The 23,639-nt window shown below is 44.0% G+C and overlaps 1 protein-coding gene across 1 annotated transcript in view; it reads left to right on the top strand.

Annotated features, from left to right (window-relative positions):
• PPIL4 (peptidylprolyl isomerase like 4) overlaps window positions 1-15,176 on the top strand; it is a 15,364-nt gene extending 188 nt beyond the window's left edge. The window contains exons 2-13 of the mRNA XM_026044409.1: window positions 782-849; window positions 947-1,011; window positions 2,571-2,688; window positions 3,387-3,529; window positions 3,942-4,038; window positions 5,424-5,540; window positions 6,841-6,965; window positions 7,349-7,415; window positions 8,154-8,265; window positions 9,829-9,925; window positions 10,152-10,290; window positions 14,906-15,176. Coding sequence (XP_025900194.1) covers window positions 782-849; window positions 947-1,011; window positions 2,571-2,688; window positions 3,387-3,529; window positions 3,942-4,038; window positions 5,424-5,540; window positions 6,841-6,965; window positions 7,349-7,415; window positions 8,154-8,265; window positions 9,829-9,925; window positions 10,152-10,290; window positions 14,906-15,130 — 1,373 coding nt within the window. The 3' untranslated portion in view covers window positions 15,131-15,176. The remainder of the gene's footprint in view (window positions 1-781; window positions 850-946; window positions 1,012-2,570; window positions 2,689-3,386; window positions 3,530-3,941; window positions 4,039-5,423; window positions 5,541-6,840; window positions 6,966-7,348; window positions 7,416-8,153; window positions 8,266-9,828; window positions 9,926-10,151; window positions 10,291-14,905) is intronic.
• Window positions 15,177-23,639: the final 8,463 nt, after the last annotated feature.

The following is a 23,639-nucleotide window of genomic DNA, read 5'->3' as shown; positions in this document are numbered from 1 at the left end:
AGCGCGGCGGGAAATGGCGGCCCCTGGCGCGCCGGCCGCGGCCTCGCTGCCCGGAAGCGGCGAGCGCGGCCCCAACCGTCGCAACGGTCCCAACGGCCCTGGCTGCCCTCGTAACGGCCCGAAACGGCCGCCGGCGACCTGAGTGCGTTCATGCGCGGGGCTTGGCCTCCACACATGGCGCTGCCCGCCCTTAAAGTTCGGCCGCGAGCGCCTCTTCCCCCCGGTTGATGATACTTTAATATTATTTTGGTTTGAATCTGGAGGCTTCAGGTAAAAACGCGCGCTCGTATCCGTCCGTGTTTTGGTAGGTTGCGTTGAACCAAAGTCACGGGATTAGATCCGGTGTGCGGATCTAATCCGGTGTGTGGAAACSGCCCCCGTGGTTAGTTTACCTGTCCGTGTTTGAAATACCTGAGGGAACAGCTTTTATTTTTATAGATAAACTAAAGGTACTATACAGTTACATTTTGGRAAAAAAAAAAGTAAATTCCAAAGTGAAAGGGGTTTAGAACAGAATGCCTTTTATTTAAAATTTTTAGAAATAAACTTGGGAGAAGAAATGTGCATTTCTGTGGAACAAACAACCTTTAGGTTTCTCTGAGTTGCTAARCTAAGGAAGGGAAGGGACATTTCCTTTCCTTGCAGCACCTCYGGGGGATTTCTGGGTTGTGTGTTGGTGAACCCAAGTATAGCCTGCTCAAAAACTCCTCTGTGCATACTGAAATATATATCCATTACATTTAGGGCATTCGYTAGTAAATGTCAGTATGATTTCTTACAGCTTGCCTAAATTTTCTGAAGCTCTGCAAAATCAAGTATTACAACTATTGCCTTATTTATAATGTACAGGTGAGTGTTTAATGTCACATATTCATTGTGTTTATATATATGTGGTTTTAGCCTATATACAAGAAATCAATATTTTGTGTATTCTGCTTTATGATAGAAAGATTTTATTATACAAACCGGTGACCCCATGGGAACTGGCCGTGGAGGGGAGTCTGTGTTTTGGTGAGTAAAACATGTTTATTTTATGTGATTGACAGAGAAGTCATGTAGGAGAATAAGACCTCCACTTTGATTTCAGTTTTCGGCTTTTTTTTCTCTTCAGAATTACTGATAWGGAGTAAAAATGTTGATACAAGAGCTTCTTTAGCTTCTCTAGTTATATGCCTTTGTAATTCTGATGTGGTCTTCTGTAGTCACAGTTTAGGGGGAAGAGAAGCACTATGCTATGTCTGACCTTGGAAGTGGAAGTTTAAGCGGTGGTACATTGACTTACCTTTCCTGACAGATGATCAAATTTCCATAGGTTTGGCTTTGTAAGATGAATGTCTCAGCTGACTGCTTTGTGGAAGGCCAAATCATTCTCTGCTATTATCTCTACTATTACTTCTGTGTGTGGTGGGGTTTTTTTTTTTGCTAGTCACAAAATGTATTTATTTGTGGGGGAAAGAAACATAGAAGCTATGCTAAAATTCCAGTGTGTAAGAAAATAATCCTGTTAGCCTGGATATTTACTCGAGTTCCTTTTATCAAGCACTAAGAGATGAGTAGCTCCCTTTGAGCACTCGCCTAAGTCGGGTGTGGGAGAACATGTGAAAGGCAGAACCTTGAACACACAGAACTGTGGTGAGTCTGGAAGCAGTTTAGTTCTGCTAAAAACTGGTGCAAGACTCCATAAGGAAACCTGCTAGGCCTGGCCTGAGCTGTCTCTGCACAAGGGGTAGCTCAAGTTTATTTTCGTTTCTGATACAGGGATAGTTTTGATCACCATCTGAGGCTCTTCGGTATGGTAGGCAAGGAAATGAAGTGTTCCAGAAGAGTGGCAGATTCTTTTCTGCTGCAGGATGGAGAATGACAGTGTGCCTTTTCTGCCTGTCAGTTACTGCTGAATTTGGTACAATTGAGATTTCCATTCTTGATACACTGACAGCTGATGTAGGCAAACTTTGATTTGAATTCTCTCTTCATAGTTGCCTACACATGTTTAGTAAAGTGGTTTAAAAATAACACTGTTCTTTAAATACGGACAAATGCACGTGTTGATCACGGAGTGAGACAAAATGAATGAGCTCAGGATCAGACTTCAAGAATTAAAAGCAAATTAACAAATTGTCTTATTCTGTATATTTTAAATTACTGTGTGCAGCCTTGTACACATGATGAACTTGGTATGCATAGAGATTTAGTGCTTTTCAGTTAGTTTTCAGAGATGCTTGCAGCATAAGTTATTTCTTTTACAGTGTAGATTTATTTCAGCAGAACCTTCTCATCAAAATACCTATTAGCCTCTTGTTTTAAAAAACTTAGTTATGTACTATGCTTTTTTTAAAAAAGGCACACACACAAAAACCTCTTCAAAATGCCTCAGAGGAAAATCTGGTTTTGTTTGTAATATAAGGTATTTAAATGTACTAGTCCAAATGTGTATGAATGCACTATAAGTTCTGTTTTTACTCCAGTACCAATTTCATATATATTTTTTTAATGTTTTGTTTACTGTTTTACAGCACTTGTTAAGTTTCTTTTGCTTTGCCTTTTAACATATTTATTATGTGTGTTTTCAGTAAACTATATGGTGACCAAGCTAGATTTTTTGAGGCGGAAAAAGTGCCAAGAATCAAGCACAAGAAAAAGGGAACCGTGTCCATGGTGAACAATGGCAATGATGAGCATGGATCACAGGTCAGCATACACTATTGGAAGTACAAATATGAACAACTAAAATGGAAACTCTGCAGATTTAAAGAAGAGACCTAGCAGTGACAGTGTCATCTCAAAAGCATCAGCGCAGGTTGTGCTCCCAGGCCTGTACAGAGAAGGCTGTAGATGAGCAGTTTACGTAGTGTTCCAAGTACCAATGAGTGTTTGATGATTGACACGAGAAAGGTCAAAAAGCTCACGTTAAAATCCCATCCTAGATTTTATAAATTGTTAGAATTCTTCCATCTTTATTTTTTTCCTTTCTTCATTTATTTTTGCTGACATCTTGATGTCTTTTTGTGCTCATCTCTGGAGTAAGCAGGAAAAAATACTCCTAGTTAAGTGAAAATGAACCATAGAGAAATCGTTTGTGTTTTTAAAGTCATCCTAAAATTCTCTCACTGTCTTATCATGTCCCTGTGGATACTGAAATTGTAGCCCATCATTTCCTGTATGATTCCATAAAAACATGCATTGATTGGTACAGTGCAAGTTTACAGTTTTATTCCTTTACTGTTACAGAATAATTTTTGAGTATTGTTCTCTTGCATCAGGTGATACAGTCTTTACTCTAGGTGCATTTAAAGCTGATAATGTCATATAACGATATTATATCATACCACTTATAAGTCCTGAATTTTACTAATTTGCTCTTCTTGGTTTTGTATCTTCTATTTTAGTTTCTTATTACTACCGGGGAAAACCTGGATTATCTTGACGGTGTGCATACAGTGTTTGGAGAGGTCACAGAAGGCATGGATGTATTGAAGACAATTAATGAAGCCTTTGTGGATAAGGACTTTTTCCCATATCAAGATATCAGGTATGACTGCATTAAATTTCTCCTTTTGAAGGCATATTAYGACTTGACAAGTTAATCACCTTGGAAGCTGCATTGATATAGCAGTGCCAGATGACTAGCACACATTTTCTGTTATGGAGAGTTAGATGGAAACAAAATGGGTGAAATTATTACCTTATATTTTATTAGATTATGTAGTAGTTTAGAAACAGATACATACAAACAAACACCTAATAAAAGGTAGCCTTTTATCCCATAGAAGTCTTTGTATGCATATAGGCTTTCCAGAAGCCTTAGTATTTACAGGCATGMAGTGTGTTTGGCCGTGTGGGGTGTGACTGAGGATTAGCAGAGCTGGTTTGCTGTTCATTGGGTAAAAGAGWGTTTTGTCTGTGCATGTCTAATGACTGGTCCTCATTCTGCTTTCTRTTAGGATAACGCATACAGTAATTTTAGATGATCCGTTTGAAGATCCACCTGGCTTRTCTATTCCTGATCGTTCACCAGAACCTACCAAGGAACAGCTGGATGTGAGTGGTTTTCATAGCTGCTAGGAGAAACGTTAGCAAAAAGGTCCTTCTCGATGGCCATCATAGACTTAATTCTTCATCATTGTCCTTAATTCTTCATCATTGAAACCTGTGTTCTAAAAGAATTCTACGTTTTTAGTGTATGAGGATAGGTGATACATACCTATTATACCCATTTGTGTTCTGATATGTTAAATATTATTTGGGGCTATTACTGTTTTTAATTAAATAGAATTGTTCAATCTCTGAGGAAAAGGATTAATAAAAAGGCTTGGSTGCTATCCCCTGTTACTGCGGTGCTGTAAGTTTGGAAAGCCATATTCTGCTGTTCTAACTTGCAGAACAGTAAAGCTGTCATTCATTATATTCACCTTTTGGCAGTACTTTTTTGTTTGTTTGGTTTTGTATGTTTTTCTGGAAGAATCCAAATGCTACTGTATTTTAATATAAATTTTGTTTCTTGGTATTTCTCTTTTAAATGACAAACACTCGGTGTTTCAGTGCAAGTAATTCTTTGAGTTACATCCACAAGAATACGTACTGTTGTGGGTAATCTGTTCAGTCAGGAGGAGTTGCTGAAAAACTATTTGTAATTACTGTTAACATACTCATAGTATGCAGTTGTGGAAGTGTGAAATTATCTCCTTGTATGAGAACAGCTGTTTGAAGCAATGAATAGGCTGAGTAGAGACAGCATTGTTCTTTGTTTAATTTAATAGATAATTATTTAAAGATTGCCATCAGCCTTTCTTGTTGCATCTGCACTCTGCTTAATGTACCCCAAGACCCATTAAATATGTAAGGAATGTAATAACTCACTGCCAACTGGACAAACATTGGAATATTTTAYATTTATTCTCTTCCCCGCCCCCTCCTTGTCTGGGGATACGGCTTTTGGTGTAGAAATATTTGTAAGTAAGGGAGCACTGTGGAGATGCTGAGGAGGAGAAAGACTTAACCCTGAAACACTGCCAGGATGAATGTGTGTAAAAATAAGATTTAGACATTAAACAGAGTACATAACAACACAAATATTATTAGACATAACAGATTTTTTTTCCCCAATTTTTTAATATTCATTTTTTGAAGGAATTCTCTTAGAAGTGAGTTGGTACTTGTGGTGACATACCAAGTATGAGATGGGAGGGTGAGAAAGAATAACTGGATATAGTTCAAATTGACAGTGCCTGAAACTCGTGAGGATGTTATCTTTTATTTCTCCATTTTAATCTGGGTATAGAAAACATAATAGAAGCCAACTTTTGCAGAGATACAGTGCTTAAGCAATTTTCATGCCTGGGGCAAGGGAAAAGTTAAAGATTTCAAAACTCGGACACATTTTTTGGCTATGACTGAGTTACATTTTTTTTCCTTTATTTTTCCAGAGTGGCAGAATAGGGGCAGATGAAGAAATCGATGACTTAAAAGGACGGACTGCCGATGAAATAGAAGAATTGCAGGCAGAAAAAGAGGCAAAAACTCGTGCCATTCTTCTGGAAATGGTGAACATATCTCTAATCTTTTTACATGTTATTTCTGTGCATATACAAGTATTTGCATRTTGCATATTAAGTTCTAGGAGGATATGTGCTTATGATAAACATTTATCTTGAACTGCTGAAGTCCCAGCTCAGCATTTTCCAAGCCAGCATAGTAGTTCTCTGTAAAGTGTAATCCCAAGGTCAGTCCAGGCTGTGGCCCCAGTACAGAAGAGCTGCGTGTGTGGACACTTGTTCTGCAGCACCAGTTCGCCTTGTGATTTGTTCTCAGGTTAAAGTTAAGCTTAGCTGAAAAGAGAGAGTGGTTTATGTGAGACTTCCATCATTTTCAGTGAATATTGCTGCGTAGTTTGCAGTAGGGAGCAACGCTATGCATAAGCTGGAGAGACTAATAAAAAACCACATACCATTAATTTTGCTGATTAAAACTACTTGTTTCATTGTCTTTTCAAAAGAGGAAACATCTCTGAAAATAGCATGTGCTTAAAAGCCTTTCATATACTCTCTTTCTAGAATGCACTTGTGCTGTTTTGTTTCTTTATACTATTGWACTAATGTATGTTACCTTTTTATTAGCATATTAGACAAAAGATGAGGCAAATTAATATCACTCATTCTTTATTTGGGTTTTGCACAGAAGCGTTCCTGTATCACAGCAGGCCTGCTGTGTATTTGCATTTTCCTCCTAAATGTAGTCTGTTGGTTTGAGGGAGGAAATTTTGTCAGAGAATAAGTTAAAAATTTAGAATAGCTGTTGCCAGGATTGAAGGAAAGAGGAATCTACCTGGAGTAAAGGTAGACACTGAGGAACAAAACCTGGGGAACAGGTGTTTATTTTTAGAGATGTGCATTGCATGAAAATGTGCCAACATTTATGAAGTGTTTTTCCTGACTGTAAAAATTGCTCATCCACCTAAATTTGGTTCATTCTAGTGCCTTTAAAAGAACACCTTAATTTAACCTTTTATTCTAGCCCCTCCCCCCCCCCCCAAATAAAACTAAGCCTTGCAGCAATTAGAACCAAGTATTGTTATTGTATGAACAGGGAAAGTAAGGTACAGAGTATTTGCTACTTCCCTGAAATCAGTGATGGGATTGCAAATAGCTAATCTTATATTAGGTCCCATGGGAAATACCTGTTTTGTGACCTTGGAGTGGGAAGGATATTTTGTGGGKTTTTTTTTTCTGCTATTTGGTGATAGGAATAAGTTATCCAGAAGACATGTTGCARGTGTGTTTGTGGCAACAGAATGTATTAAGCTTTATGCAGAAGTGAAATGATGCCATGTTATGTATATCACAGGTGGGAGACCTGCCAGATGCAGAGATTAAGCCACCTGAAAATGTGCTCTTTGTTTGTAAACTGAATCCTGTGACCACAGATGAGGACCTGGAGATAATATTTTCACGATTTGGTCCCATTAAAAGGTAATTATTTTAACATAAAAATGTAGTCTTTGTTGAAATTGAACTTCATTCCTATTCATTGGTTAGGTGAGGCTGCTGAGCAGCATTCCAGGGTCTCTGGAGAATTATTCCCTGCCTGCATGTGTTCACATGGAGAACACAGCAGTGGTAGCTGAAGTCAGAGCTAGCCAGACCAGTAATGTGTCTGCAGCAGGGGCTGTACGTGAAAGTCTTTATTGATGCAGAGATCTTTCTTCAGCCRTGGCTGTTTAGTTTCCCTGAAAGGTTTTGTTGCAGGAGTTTATTAGAATTGCCAGAGACTGGCAGCAGGCAGCATCGAATTGAACACGTACRTTGTTTTGCTCCCAAAGCACTGACACTTTCATTTTATGCCCCTTTTTCAGCTGTGAAGTGATTCGAGACTGGAAGACTGGTGATTCTCTTTGTTATGCTTTCATTGAGTTTGAAAAGGTACATTTTCAGACATGCTACTGGTTTTAGGAATGYGTGGGATTTAGGAATCTAGATTGTGCTCATAGACGTTCATTTGCAGTTGACTTCCCTAATGAAAGAGCAATGAAATCTTCACACTGTTTTCACTGAGGGACTTAGTCACAGAATTTGTCAGTCCTGAATCAGGTAGATGTCCAAGTCTGACTCTGTTTCACCAAGTAAAACAAGTATGTGCTTAAGTTGTATTGGAATGAGTGGAACAGGTCCATTTTTTTCCTCATAGCATATTACACTTGCAGTGTAATTGATGGTACAAATTCTCTTAATAGGAGGTAGCTTATTGTTTAGGTCTGCTACTCTCTAATCTATGAGGAAAACTGAAAAAAGAGGGAAAGTGTAAGATTATTTTTCATTAACCTACTTATTTATACACTTAAAATTATGCTGTTTTCTCTTGTATTTTTTTTCCCTTGTTTCTGTGCATTTATTTGTCAAATATATACATTATAGCTAGAYTGGAAAATTCTTAAAGTAGTGAAATTAATTGAGGAAACTAAATTGGAAGTGCTTACTTGGGGACAAAATGCAAAGCCTTTTTTTTAAAATGACATAGAAGAAGAACTGCAGTAGTTCAGGCAGTTTTGTGGAATGTGTATTTGAAAACCTACAACCTTCAAACGGTTGGGTTTGAGTTCTTCCTGGAATAATCCTATGAAATACTCATGACTCACAATTTTCTGGGAATGCCAAAATCAGGAGGAAGATTGCGAGAAAGCCTACTTCAAAATGGATAATGTGCTCATAGACGACAGGCGGATACATGTGGATTTTAGCCAGTCTGTGGCAAAGATTAAGTGGAAAGGAAAAGGTAGGTGCATTTGTCATCCTYTGATTCTTTAGCCCTTGTAACTTAATAAGCCACGACTTCTAAATTATGAATGTTATATAAAATGAAGCAATTATTATGAGCTTATATCATCTGTTCCTTAGGAGTATAAATTTTCCTGACAACGTAAAACACCAGAGCAACAAGGTGTTTGTCTTTGCATTTGTTCCATAAAAACAAGGTGTTTGTCTTTGCATTTGTTCCATAAAAAGAGAGTAGAAGAGTTTACTGCTGTTACAATTTCAGTATCTTACTAGGAACTCCTCTTCTACCAGATCTCTTCTAGTTAGTAAGTCATTTGTTCCTGTCTCAAGCTTTAAAACTGATCCTTTTGTATATCATTTACTGTCATATATAACATGGCAATATGTTGTCATTCCTAACTTCTTTTCATTACACACTGACAGATAGATGTATTCCAAAGAAACTGAATATTCAGGCCAGGGATTTCCTGCCCTCATGTCCTGTAGGTCAAGCTTGTTTCTCAGCAGGCTGTATGCTATAAAATGCACTTCCAGATGTTAGAGGATGTTTGGGGAGGAGAAGGAYGATAGGATAGGTGGGTATGTTGTTTATTTGCTTGTTGGGAATGTGAGGAGAACCCTGGACTGGAAGAGGTGGCTGCATGTTCCAGTGGTGCCAAGAATCCTACTGTGTCCTCACCTAGGAATGCAGGCAAGCCTCAATGTGCAGTTTCCTCAGGCCTGTACGAGCCATGGACACTGAGGTGCTGGAGCTTGCCCTGCACAGAGCTGGGCCAACTCTGTCATCTGCGCCATGCTCTGCAGTGCATCCTGTGTGCATCCGTGYACCCACATGGAAAATATTTCTTTATCTGGGGTATCTTAGGCCTGTGTTGTCATAAATTTTGGAAAGCCAACTTTATTGTTGCTTGGTTATGCTTATCTGGCACACAGTTACCTAGGGGAAGTTTTGTTCTTCCCTGTGCAGTAGTGTTCGTTCCCTTCCCAGCTGCTTCACGTTGCGGTGGAACCGTTGCCATTAGATGGCAGCACATTGTTAGGGAATCAAATGATAATCAGTTTGCTCATATTTTCAAGTGAACATATGGAAAATGAAATCTATCATATCCCCTCTTTAAATCAAGACAGGCATTTTTGATAGCTTAGGAGTTCACGTAGAAAACTGTAGCTGACTCAAAAGTTTCCGTTGGTGCAGCCCAGAGCAAAAGTCATTTAATAAAATAATTTGTAGGTGTTCACAGTAACAGATCTCTAAGGAGCCTGACATAGGACCGGCAGTCAAAGTGAGACCAAGCCAGTTGGTGCTGTCTGTGATGCTCCTCATGCTGTGTCTGCACTGGGCGTGAGAGAGGAGTAAATTGTAGCTGCTTTAATGAGACTGCAGTCRGAGAAAGGCTGGTGGCTTTGCCTTTCCTCTTCTCTTGTATCCAGCTGCTAATGCTGTTTTTGGAACCGTATTATTCTGTGAATCTCCCCATGGTTAAGAAGAACCCTTAAATTTATAAGAAAACTTAGTTGCTTTTTGAGTCGGAATGAACTGAATTGATTTTTCTGTGGACAGGTGGGCGGTACACCAAAGAAGATTTCAAAGAGTTTGAAAAGGACCGTGGCAAACCTTCAAAACTTGCTCTGAAAGAGAAGGTAAAGCCAAAGCAAGAGTATCCTTTTCTGGTTATGGACCTGTTTTACACTGAGTTGATGAAAACAGCCTAGAAAAGATTTCTCATTTTAAAGCTTGCCAAAAGCATGTGTTTGAGATCTGCTGCAAAAAGTCAGAAAAAAAACCCTGGTTTGATAAATGAGGTTTTGTTTGTTTCATGAGCATTTGTATTCCGATATTTATTGATACTAAGTAATAAGTCTGTCCTTAACCGACATTATCAGTGCCAAGTACGACCTCTTGCTGAACGAGGAAGTGGAAGAATCTGAAACAAGTCATTCGCACTCGGCTAAAAAGCAAAAGAAGAAAAAGCACCACCACTCTGAAGATGAAGAGGATGACAAGAGGACCAGAAAATCTAAGGTGCCAGCCTTATCTTGCATTAATGACATGACATCATACCAGCTGAGCTGAGGCTGAGCTTAGTATCTCTTTGTGAAGGAGATTGTCCAAATCTTCCTGGACTTCTGAAGCTTAGCATGCCTGTCTGGCCTTCTGTTGAAACATCCTGAACAGGCAGTGTAGCCTCTCATAAAGTAGGAAATCTTCACCACTTGGAACCTGTTGCTCACATATTTCCAGTTATAAACCAGGAAGTAATCATATTTCACAAATGCAGAAACTGCCGGCTTTCTCCARTGTCAAATCAGAAACACAGTCCATTTGCATTATGTGTTTATTTTTTGCCAGCTGTTTTGGAAGTGCTTTATGTAAAATCTACAGGCGGATTTGCTTTCRCCTGAATTGTTCAGGCACACAGGTYGCAGGCCTGGGGCTGTGCGGAGATCACCAGCAGACAACAGTTTTGTCATTCATTTCTTCCCTAGCAGTGAGTTAGAGCAGAGCTTTCAGGTTTCTGTGAGCTTGAGATAGTCACGGTGTTGATGTTTCATGGGAACAGGAAAACTCTAGGAATAACGTGGAGCTTAACTACCACTGGAGTTTGAGCAGTAGGGAGAACCACACTCATAAGGAAGACCAAAAAAAAAATCCAGTATTTTCACAATACAACCCTTGGTTATGGATGAGAAAAAAATGTTTTCAGTTTGCAGGAACTGTGATAAAATTCCAGCTGCACTAAATAAAATCCTGGCGTTAGTTCCGAGTGTGCTTTCGGCAACRAGTACAGAGCACGTACGTGATGCTGTTGTTCCATTTCATCACTTCTTGCAGTGAGGCTAAAAAGTGGCTTTTCCCATGCACATTAACAGCTAGTTTTTTTCAGTGCCACCAGGGAGCCCTGCTGTTCATTTATGAGGTGATTCTTGTTGCCACTSCAAGCACTGTTGCTGCTTATAAAGTGGTTCACATGTGAACATTTAGGTGGGTGGGGAGTACCTTTTCAGGTGGGTAGGCAGCAGCCTGGCACCTGCGTGCAGGATGTGAGAATTAGGAGCGCTTCAGATTCTTTTCCATCTTTTTGGCTACTCATGTTGTGGTTTTTAACATTCCTGTGACAGATGCTTCGATAGGTCTGAATGTAATCTGTGCTCTTGAGSGTTCAGCAGTTGCACATGTGGAACTGGCTGGTCTTGTGTTATCAGCAGAGAAGACTTAAATTATTCAAGTATCTCTGCCTCTGCAGGGGATAGGAGAAGTGCTAGCAGCAAGAGAGTGCCTACCCCTGTGTGGCCAAATCATTACAAGGGGSCTCTGACACACACTGGCAGGGGATTTCATAGTGCTAAAGTAGGAMACCAGAAGATCTCTGATGCTTTTTCCAGGATCTGGAGCAGGATGTTTTCTGGTGCTTCATTCTGCTGCCTCTTCAGCGTCTTAACCCATCATTTTAGTACTTAGTCACCTGTTCCTGTTCCGACTTGTGCCTGCTTGCTGTTGCTGTAGTCTGCTATGCTCTTCCCTGCAGCTCTCCTCTCCCTTGCTCCGTGTTTCGGGGTAAATAGGTTAGCCCTCTTTATGCTCTGGATCATAGGTAGTGACTTCTTTTCTCTGCTGGCAAGCAGCCAGCTCGCTCTTGGGACTGTGGAAAGAAATTCCTGGGAAGCACCTTGCTCTGCTTGAGATTATTCTTGAAGATCCTGAGTGTGTGTTACTGGTCTGYGCTCAGCCTGTTTTAGGGGACTACTAAGTGGGCACAGCCTTGCCAGATGAAATCTGCAGGCACCGTAGCTGTCAGATCCTTYGTTAGCTTTTATAAAATGGGTTGTTTTGTTTGTTGGCCTATTTAAAGATACTTAATTTGGGGAGCGCTCATGGGAATAGTAGAAGGAGGCAGGGCCTGTTCAGTGGGGATGCCGAAGTCACTGCAAAGCATAGCTGAGTGGAAACTTTTTGATGAATGGCAGCATTTTTAGCTTGGCCAGGTGTTTCCCTTACCACTGTTTTGGAAATAGTAGTATTTGAGATACTTGAAAACAAAATGATATCAAAACCCAGCACAGTTGTCACAGTGGCCACACTGAACTTCTGTCCTTAGCCCATAGCATAGAGAGATTTTAATTAACCGAGAAGAGGGTCTTACAGTGGGAAGTTCTGGCCACTGAAGCCGCAGTTGATGGTACCAGCTCCAGGGATGACTGGAGAAAAGGGGATTTTATTCTCCAAATAGTCCATGGGGTTGAGTTGTTTTTGTGTTTTCTTTTGTCTATATATGKTTTTTAATTCAGTGTATTTTGACTCATCCGTTTCTTAGTCTGACACCAGTTTCCTGGCTCTTCAGCTTCTGTGCTGCACATTAAGAATTTGGTTTTGACTCTTGTGCTTCTTCCTGGGGCTCCAGAGAGCAGAAGAATCAACCTGTTGCAGCTTGCAACAGCTGCAGTAGGCAACGGGATGTGAGTCTGGAGCAAGAGGCTTCCTACCGTTGTGAAGAGGATCTGGCAGGGCATTTCGAATATAGTCTGGCTTCTGTGCGGTCTGTGTTGTGACATTGTTTCCTTTCTGGTTCTCTATGTTTTTGAATTCTACGGATTTTGTTAMAATAAGTGGATTTGTGGAGGATGACCTTTCATTGCTATGGGGTCTACTGACCTTGAGTTTTCTGTAGTTAACGGTTTTAGCAAATATATGTTGGCTCTTCTGTTTTCAGTCTCCTGTTCTTACTGCTTATGGGAGACTGTTCCCTTTGTATTGAAGGTCATGTTTGATCAAAGTGCTCCCTCCARGAAGGCTGCTTGTTTACTCCTTTTAACCTTTACCTGGTGTGCCTTGTGGAGGTAGAGGTGCCTTATTTACTCAGCCGGTGCGGTCCTGGTGCTTCCACCTGCTTTGCAGCAGTTGTGCACCTGCAAGTGCGCTTGAAAAAGGRACTGCTTTTGGCAGAGTCAGCCATGAACGTTGAGAGCTGCCCTCTCCCCTTCTTCCATTTCCTTCGCTCCACTTCTTTGGACGGGAAATAGTGTGTTGYTGACCTAGGCCATGAGAGACTTAATTTAAAAATACTGTTATTATTGTTACTAACTTGGAGTGTTTGAGAAGTTGGACCTTTCTCTGTTTCAGTAAGACTTAAATGAGATTTAATCTTTCAAAAMATGTAAATGATTATTTATTTACTAGAACTTAGATACAGTTCATTCTATTGCTGCATCTTTACTTTCCACTGTACTACATTTTAACTTTAGACTGTGATCTTACCAGCTACCGTACCAACATTTTTGTGGCGCTGCCCGCTTCAGACTTGCCTTGCACGTCTCTGCCTTAATTGCCTCTCTGGAGGGTCTCTCAAGAGCTTAGTTGTCTCCGTGCTCGTGTGGCCTTTGGGGAATCTTTTCAGAGTTACCCCCTGGTAACCCTGAAAACTGTTTTTTTTTTGTTATTTTAGCATATGGGGTTGGGGCTGATGAGGCTTTTGGGTACAATAGTAATATATTTGGCTTCTAGTAAATTAGTTGCTCTTTGAAATAGAGGAATTTGTGCAGCGCTTTGGAGGTGGATGAAGCTCTTAAGTGCCAGAATCATCACTCTTTTTTGATGGATTCCGGTTTTGAAATCTGTAGTGAAATAGCACGTGACAGTAAGGTCATGTAGTAAGTGTTTGGCCACAGAAGAGGGGTTGCTGTAGTTGATGGTAGCAGAAGTATTTGGTTGTGTAGATAGGGATCAAATCTGTGGTTCTCAGGGTGTCTGTGTTGGTCCTGGTGGTTTGCTTGCTCTGTTTGGGGTAGGGTGCTCACCCTTCTTTTAAATAAATCAAGCTTGCTTGTTTGCACACGCAGTAAAAGTTGCAGCTATACAAATGTGAATGCCACTCTCAGGAGCATAGATCTAGAAAATTTTATCCGCAACTAAGAAATACTATATAATCTAACCCAGATGTAGTTCATAATGATCTCCACGTACTCAGTAGTTGTCATTAAAATACCTCCAAAGATGGTATCTATCTGTTAGGGGATATAGTGATCCCCAGCTTTCAGGTGGTTGTCTCTTCAAAATGAAGGGGTCTGCCAGTTTCTGAGCAGCAAGCTGGGCGTGTAGCTTTCTGTAGGATCAGGAAGCCCCCTCTTTTTTTATCTTACRTCTGTRTAATGTCTWAGTTTATTTTAAAATAGTTTTTAGCAGTACTTAACAATGTCAGGAGTCGGCATAAGCTCAGGGATGTTTCTAAGAAAATGATTTTGAGATCTTGTTTGGTTCCTTGCCTGTCCAGATGAAATAGAAATTTTCTAGATGATCTTTGTGTTTTTACATTTTGAACTGCCRTGACGCTGTGGCCTGTGTGGGTGCTGGTTTCTCCACATCATCATTGTAGCAGGGACTGTGTCATAATCGTGTGCCACTGTGATGCTTCATTAGCTGAGCTATTMAGCTCTCTCCTTCATTTGTTAATACACCATCTCAGTGCTTTTGTACCACTCAGTTCCTGTAATAAGTATGTGTTCTAGCAACAGAAACATCTCCTTTATTGTATAACCTTAATTTCTCTCCAGAAGAACCCCCTTTTGTGCTGTGAACCATTTAGTCACATTGGTTCTGCCTTCCCCTTTGTCTGTAACTGTGTATCCATGCTCTCCTTTCACAGGATCCAGATCGCAAACACGAAGGAGAGCGCTGCAAAGAGAGGAAGAGGAGTGAGAGGAAGGACAGGCACCGCAGCCGCAGCCGGTCCCCGGAGAGGCACCACTCTTCCAGCAGACACAAGGACAGATACAAGGACGACTGCCGAGACAGAGACTGGGATAAAAAGGCAGACAGGAGCAGAAGTCCCAAGAAGTCAAAAGACAAAGAGAGGTCCCGGTACAGCTGAAAGAGGCTGGAGAGAGACATTACAGCAGCRCTTCTCTCTGCGTTCCCGGGAAGCTCTCAAGTGAGAGGGTGGATCAGAGCAGCCTTATTCCATAGCAGCGTGGCCTATGGCCCTGTGCCAGCCCAGCGTGTGACTGTTGGAGTAAAGCTGGGGTCCCCAAAGAGCGTCTCAATAAAGTGTTTCACGTTGGTGAAATGATTTGGATCTTTGATAGGAAGTGTCACCTCAAGCTTTCCGGAAGCGTGAGCGTGTGTCATCAAGTGAATTGCCCTCCTCCACCGAAGAGATTTGCAGGGCGTACGTCCTGTCTGCAGAGAGGTGTTGAGATTCCCCATTACGTCGTGTAGATCCTGCCGCACGCTCAGATGCAGCGGTAAAAAAYGTGATGAAAGAAAGGGGAGAACAGCAGCGTCTTGTGCAGAGGCAGCGCCCAGGCCGAGCGGGTGCCATTCACTCCTGGAAGCTCCCGCGGCGCGAGCTCCGCTGGCCGGTCCATGCCCATCGGCACTCGCCACGGAGCACAGGGAACAGCTTGCCAGGGAGCACGGAAAGGGCCCCGTGAGGAGCAGCTGCCCCCGACCTGCTCCCCTCGGCACGCCGCCGGTGTGGGGGGCCCGCAGATGGATGGCCTGGAGATCCTGGTGGAGATCCCGCTGCCTTGATGGTGTCACAGGCAGRGCACGTGTGGCGGGGTGAGAGGAACGTGGCCCCGGCCATGAAGAGTCCTAGTAGCAAAGCAGGGTTTGTAGCTTCCCTCGTGCCTGTGAAATCCACGCTGGGGTCGGTTTCCAGGTGCAGTAGCGGAAGCAGCTCAGTTAACTCCCTACCTGTAAAGGAGCGCAGGTGAGAGCAGGTCCGTAATGTCTTAAATATCTAGCCTACTGCAAAAAAAGCCCAAGGAATAGTCATCAAATAGTATTATTCCATGTGCATATATTTTAAAAACATGAATGGGATARCCTCCAGAGGAGGGGAGGAGATCCTTGTGTACTGATAGGAGGGGAAGCGAGGTCGTGGAAGAGCAGCATTCATCTTCCCCTTAGTGAAGCCACCGCTGCTGTTTTGAGGCCCTCTGCTTGGTAGATGAATTCATTTTTGATTCTGTGATGATGGTTTTGCTGCAGCATTTGTTGTAGATATGTTTTAGTGAAGCTGTAGGGCTTGGTAACTGCCCTTTGGTAACAGGTAACACTGGTTACCTGTTCAGGTAACACTGAAGCTGAAGGCAGTTCCAGGAGCTTTCTGAAGGCTGAACAGTAGCTTGAAACTTGCTTACGACTTTCTCCTTTTGAAAGGTACTTTCTATATAAACTTGATGGAAAGCACTTGAGTAATAGCAATATTTTTTATATATAAAAGGCAGAATAGGTATTAAGCAAAAACAAGATGGGTTTTTGCTGCCGGATCTTAAGGTGGGATTGTAATTTTCCAAGGAGCAAAAGAAGTTGCCGTTGCCTGTGCTGCTCCGATAGAGACCTCAGCAGCTGTGGTTCTGTGCTCGGGACAGATGCTCCCTCGTTCGCTGCAAGGCCTGGGGATGCCAGAGCAGTACCCGGGAGAGGAAAGCGCCCATCGCCTGCAGTGCGTTAGTGCTGGCAGTTTTCCGAGGCGAAGGACAAGYGGTGCCCTCCCCAGCCGGGACAGACCTTCGCCGGCCTCTGATTTTTCTGCTCTTTGGCTGCCGCTGCAGCGGCTGCTGCTGCCTCGAGGAGCGCGTGTGCTCCCGCGCCAGCGCCGCAGGGAGGCACGAGGGCGGCCCGGCGCGCGGCAGCAGCCGCCTCCTGCTGGGAAACGGCCGCTTCAGGGGGAATAGCACGTTTTATCCTGTGAATAACATGTTTTTTAACTTTTTTTTCCATTCTTTGTACCAAGGCTTGATTAGCTCCAGCATTCAGGTGCTCTTTACAAAATCCTTCACACTGCAGCATATTCTCTTAGGTTCAGCTCAGTGATGATCCCAAGCCCAAGCTGATCCTGGCTCTCTCGTGGTCACCAGCACGCTGACCCTTTGGTGGTGTTGTGTTTTGGAAAAGGTGACTCAGGGCTAGTAACTCACGTATGAGTGACATTATCACATGATGCTTCTTTTTTAATACCAACTTTGGCCTTTTTCCCTCTGGAAGCCCCCAGCAGCTTAGTTTACTTAAAGAAGCTTGAGGACATAATAAGTCGAATGGATTTTGTTCATGGGGGYAATCAGCTCCACCAAGAAATTTTAATAATAGAGGTGTGAAGTTTATGACTTCTCTTTACTAAAAAGAAAAAAAAAGAGTCTTATTTTTCTACTAATTATAGCCATTATACTAAGTTTCCTAGTTCAGACTAGTAAATTTTGGATCATGAGAGCAGCTCAGTCTGTAAGTTATCTACAGCATAATACCTGAAGATTAGGATGACATTAAAACCATGCAACAAGTGCCCCATAAATTGCTGTGAAAAGCATTTCAGTGCTACAGGCATCTTCATTTGCCCTGAAATAGGTTTTGTCCTGCTTGTTTTTTCATCGCATTAAACCGTTTCTGCAGTGGGTGCCTGCATTGTGAGTAGGCACAATGACTGACTGCTGCTGCCCGGGGGCAAACACGCACAAAGCAGCCTGCAAAAAACACCTTCCGCTGCCTCCAGCTGACCTGCGGCGCTCACGGGCTTGCAAAGGCAACGTCCAGGGAACGTAAGCACAGCCGTGGAGATGAAGGGAACCACACACTTCACCGACCTTTTTTTACATCCAATATATACATTRCATGTCTCAATACAGAAAGCATTGGAATACACAGTAATGCCAGTACTTACTACAGTGTCCTCAGCTTGAAGGASACTCAGGATTTGGTTTGGGGCTGTAGCAACCCCTGTGTAAGGGAAGGAAGAGGTGGTTTTGTCAAAGACATGGGGAAAGGCAGCTGCTCTTGGTGGTGCCTCTTCTGGGATGCGCTTGAGTCCAGATCTTGCTGCCAAGCTGGAAATTAATCCCTAAGTGCCAAGAGACACTTCTGGACTTAAACAGCCCATGTTTGGTTTTGGTTGTCAGGACGCTTTTGCCCTTCAGGAGATTGAAGGAATGGGAACAACCCTCTAGAAGATGGACTCTTCCTTGCAAAATTGCCAAATAAATCTCAAGATTAAATATATACACATATACATACATACACACACACACGCATATATAAAATACCCTCTTCCCTTCCCTGTTCTCTCCCCAAAGTTAGGAAGCCACAGAGGCAAATGGGATGCAAGAATTTCGCTGAAGCAGCAGGGGCAGAAGTCACCTGTGCAACAGCTCTTCCTCCAATGTTAAAATAAAGGCAAATGAAAATAAAGGCAGAGTCTTCTGACAGCTACACCAGCACAGCCCTGTAGAGCAGCCTGCTATACTGCTGCACKGAGCTGCCTAAATAATACATATATACATATGTATAAAATATACACCTCCCTCAGAGACCGTTGATGACAAGCCATCTAATAATGTGGTGAACTTGGCTGCCCTAGCAGTTAACGCCACAAGAAACTCTGTGGAGCAGGTCATTTTGCCCTGCGTGTGCATCAAATGCACTGTATTTGGAGCAATTTTGTCAAAACTCCCCACAGAAAATTGAATAATTTGGAAGMGAGTTACTGAGCTAATCATACGCATTTAAATAAGACAGGCTTCGTGGTCTCTTTACTGCTTGGATTGCTAGGGGAAAAACAAAAAGCAAAGTCATCCTTATGCTCTACAGAAAAACCGCAAAAAATAATCTTGGGAAAACCTTAAGCAGAAACCACTCGTCCCTTGGGCACAGGCCCTTTACGTCCCCGTGCCATGCCGCGGGCACTGCCTTTCACGCGCTGCGGGGCCTCTCCCGGCCACACATCACAGCATCCCTGCTTCCTTCCTCGGGCGGTAATGGACTCGCCCCGCAGCCTACACATCCTGTACACCCCTCGCTCTTGTGGTACTCACTCACCTCAGATGTGACGGCTGGGCTGAAATTTTGGCATGAGAAGAACTCTTTGGAGTGAGAGCCACTCACTTGTCTTGCTCCGGCTCGGGGGAATTCTTCCGTGAGACCCCACTGTGCCGCCTCAGCAGCCCAAACCCGTTYACAGGAACGCCTCTCCTCCGGATTGCCCTTTGCGAGGGGCCGGATTCCCCTTGCCCAGAGGAGAGGGCAGCGCCGGGAGCGCCGCACAAGSGAGAGCGCCGCGGCCGCCCGGCTGTCGCCGCCGCAGCAGCCGTGGGGAGGGCCGCCGCGCTCGTGGCGTTGCTGCCACCCGGTTAGACCCGGTCTTGCTAACGGCAGGCGGCACCTTCGCCCTGGCAGGGGCCTCCTTAAGCTGGGCTGTCAGATTTGTCATCGTGTCAAATGCAACAACTGCCACCACGGCGCGCTGYCGCGCTCAGCGCGAACACGGACGGCACCCGGCGGCGAGTTACTGTCCAGGTAAAACACGGTTTTACCGGGGGAAAATGGAAGCCTTGTATGTGTCAGTGACAGAGCTGTTGGGTAAATATGAACTGTACGGTAAGACTAAGCACTAACCAACATTTACCAAGTAAGGTAGAAAAAGCGCAAAGGCAACCAAGGGCTTTACCACTTCAAATGGTAGAAYGTGCTCCATAAATCACAGCAGATTGTGCAGCTTCAGGGAAAGCGAGTACAGAAAGCCCACGACAGCCCGGCAAAAGGGAAGGCCCTTCCGACCAGTGCCCCAAAACCAGCGCTGAAGAAACTGCACGAGGGATGCTCACGAGCATGGTTTGTTATTGCCAAAAAACACATAGCCATTGGCAGATGACTGTAAACGTTACTCAAAACTATCATCGGAATGAGAAATACTAAGTTCTCCCCACAGGAGGTCCTGTTAGGAAGAGACTAAAGGGACTACAGAAGCTTGTAAAAATGTTATTTCCAGCAGGGAAACATTCTCGGATAAGAACTTCAGCATCTGAATATCCTTTTGCTCATAATGACTAATTCTGTAACATATGACATATGGTGGATTTGGAGCCTTGGGTTCATTTAAAAAAGCAGATGGAAGAACTTTAAATGCTTAGAGCATCTTTCTTACGTTACACTGAACACATTTAAGCCTTGCAGAAGAGGAAAGAAATGTGAAAGTTAAACCAAAGTCAAAATAACAGTATTATAGAAAAACAGGCAGAGAATGAATGTTCTAGATGAGCATAGGAATAAAAAAATAAAAAAAAATAGGAAAAAAAACACTCTTCAGTGACTATTTCTGTTCCTCTTTTATGATACTGCATATGCAACTGGGCATAGTATTTGAAAAATACTGTTTTATGTCAGCATCTTCACTTCGTTCTCTGATGTTCCAATGGTTTTCATTTGTTTGGAGCTTAAAAATAGTGACTGAAGAAAAAATCTACAGACATGATGTGCTTTGGAAGTAGCTGGTAATGAGCATCCCCAGGGTGTATGCACACCAATCGAGTTGCAGGGTATTTTTTGACACCRTGGTTAAGTCCACCACAAGAGGTCAATGTGGTAGCACTAGAAGCAGTGGATTTGCTGCTCAAGGGCTGGTGGTTTCAACAAGCCAGTCCCATTCRGAGAAGCCCAAGCAGCAGACTGTGCTTTATGAGCAAGAAAGACTCCAGCTCCAAAGAGGCACCATTATCCGGGTCAAATTTCCCCCGGGTTTGCCCCTGGGTGACGCTCAGGCACCCACTCCTGCAGTGTGAGCACTGGGCGCTGCTCCAGCCTCACGCTGTGGTTCCGCAGCCCGCGGACCCCGGGTGGAGCGGGACGGCAGCTCCCYTCGGAGTCGAGTCCCACGTCTCAAGTTCAGCATTCAGAGACTTGGCCTCACGTTCACCRTGAGGTCCTCGCCAAAGGCGCCCAGGAGCTGAAGAGGCTTCGCCCAGACGCAGCTGAGGTTGGATCCCAACAGCCAAACAGTCATCTTCGGGCAGGCTGCATCTCAGTACCTGCAGCTGAAGTGCAGTGCATTTATGCATCATTAATTTTAACATACGTTTTATGTTTAAATGACTGTAAAAATGCACACGGCAGCTTGGACTGCTTTGGAATCGGCAGCACTGCCCCAGGTTGCCCAGAAGGGAGACGGAGCCAAACACGGGATCCCATCACCCGAGGGCTTCAGCAAGCGAGCGCTTCACAGACTCCACCGCGTGCTCCATCTCTTCCCATTTTCCCCTTACCTGCAGTTCAAGTTACCACTGTGCTGACATCTAGTGCTCAGGATTTATCTTGGCTGCTGGCCTGGCTCCACTGCCAGGCTTCCCTTTTAGGGAGCCATAGGAAAAGTCACTCGGGGTTAAGTTTAGAATTCCAGGTTGGCACATTCTTAACACAAGCCAAAAATAAGTGTGAAAGGGGATCAATTTTATGAATTCGCTGAGCTGCCAATTATATTTTAAAGCTGAAATCTGAAACTAGATTTGCCAGTTGGATAAGGATTACAGCCAACTCCAAGATAGAAATTCATTAGAAAAACCCTTACTGTTCAGAGAGCATTACCCTCCTAAGTTTATCTCTAAGCTTTTTCCAGGTGTACTTTGGACAGTATTTCTCAATCCAAACACAGGAGGATCTTAGCTAATCAGGTTTATTATCTCACATACGTGTCAATCAAGAGTTAAGGAGAGACTCAACAAGTATTCCAGGCACACAAGTGTAACAGAGCACGAAAAACAAAGCTTATGCCAAAGCAATTCAAAACGTTCACCTTCATAATTAGCAGACACAGGTTCTTTCTCTGCCCTTGGGAGGCTGAACTGAGGAACCACTTCCTAAGGCCGCGTAACCTCACGGTGCAACCGCGTCTCCGTAAAAATGAAAGCAGAGCCCTCTGGCACGTAGCAAAGGCCGGCAAACTTCTTGCGTGTCCGGAGCAGGGGCCACGCGCAGGCCGGAGCTCGCAGACGTCGCCAACCTGCTCGCAAGCGGGCTGCGAGCGCCGTGCCCGTCGCAACAGCCCTGCGGCTCCCGCCATCCCCTCGTGGCTCCCGCGGCGCATCCGCCTGCACCTGCGGGCAGAGTTCCCTCTGGAGCCGCCCTGGCCCTCTGCGGCGCCAAGCCGCTTCCCACCGCTCTGCCAGCCTCCCTGCCCTTTCTCTGGCATGTACAAGACATGGCACCTCTGCCCACAGCTCCTTGGTGGCACAGCCTGAAATGCAGCCTTTTTATTAAGAACGCAGTTTCTGGCCCATCWGAAGAGAGAAGTATGCCATAACCATTGGAAATAGTGTCTCAAAACTCATGTTTTCTAGATGTGAACSTGTAAAAACAGGAGACCTCCCCCAGCTCCTGCACGTATCTGATCAACAAGGAAGTTCATTGGTGTTTTTAGTAAAATTGCTCAAGAGATTGTCACAATAAAAGCAAAACTGCTAGAGGAGTTTGAAACGCATGGGCCTCAAGTGTAAYGGATTCCTTAAAAAGCGGGGCTGGAGCACAGGGCAGTTGTGCAGGTTATCAAGTCCTGGAGCGCACAGCGAGCCCCGACGGCAAACRTGCAGGGCAGAGCGGACACAGCCCAAGCTGTGGCACAGATTCCCTGTGTCCAGAGCCACATCACTCACGGCAACCCCGGGCTGGGAGTGGGGGGAAAGCATGGAGAATAGCCAAAAAAAGAGGTGGGGGGGGGAGAAGAAGAAGAAAGCTTTTTTTAAGCATGGGTGACGGTTGCCTAGAGGATCAGAGAGTCCTTGCTAGCAGATGAGCAGTGAGAGATAAAGCAAGCTGCTCAGCAATCAGACTTATGCCACCTACCTCAGGCCTTCATCCACAGCTTCCTTATCGGCCTTTTCCTTGTTGCTTTCTCCAGACTTTGCAGTTGAATGCTTTTACTCCAAGAGAAAAAAAAAAAAAAAAAAAAAAAGAATTGTTATGACAATAACAGCAGAATCCAGTGCTCTAAAATGATCTGTGTCCCCTTTCTGAGGGGGCTTATCCAAGGTCAAACAACCAGAACAGTTTCCTTTTAGCCACCAAATTAAAGGCCCTACAAAATGGCCGCCGTGACGAACTGCAGGCGGTGCCGAGATTCCCTGTTTTCCCGTTCCCGCTCCCAGAGGCCGCAGCTCCAACGTGGAAACCCGTGCAGCGCAGCCCAAGCCGCACACTGAGAACGAGGGCACACGCGGCCGGGACGCTGCCGCCCCTGCTCCCTGCTGTGCTCCACGTTGGAGACTCGGGAGATGGATTTCACAYGAGGTTTAAACAAGTTCAAGTCGCCAACAGCTGCCTACCACCTACCCTGGCCGTGCCACAACTCACAGACCTGGAACTAAGACAAAGACCTGAAAAGGAGAAGTGCACGGTGGCCATGGGGTGACAAAGCCCAGAGCTGATGAGAGAGGTAAGTAGGCGCCAGCCCAGACTTGAACCAGGCCACCCCGTGTGCTTCGCAGCGTCAGGCACAGCCCTGCAGCTCGTGCTCCAGGAGAAGAGGGAAGTGTGTCAACAACATCAACACGGAGCGGTAAATCAGGAGATGTTCAGAGTAACTCCAGCAACATGGAGCTTTGTAAATCAGGAGATGT

This window comes from Nothoprocta perdicaria, unplaced genomic scaffold (assembly GCF_003342845.1).
Source record: "Nothoprocta perdicaria isolate Ctin4 unplaced genomic scaffold, notPer1 scaffold_36, whole genome shotgun sequence".
Classification (NCBI taxonomy): Eukaryota; Metazoa; Chordata; class Aves; order Tinamiformes; family Tinamidae; genus Nothoprocta; species Nothoprocta perdicaria.
Note: the sequence above shows the minus strand (reverse complement) of the source record. Positions and strands in the feature narration are given on the sequence as shown.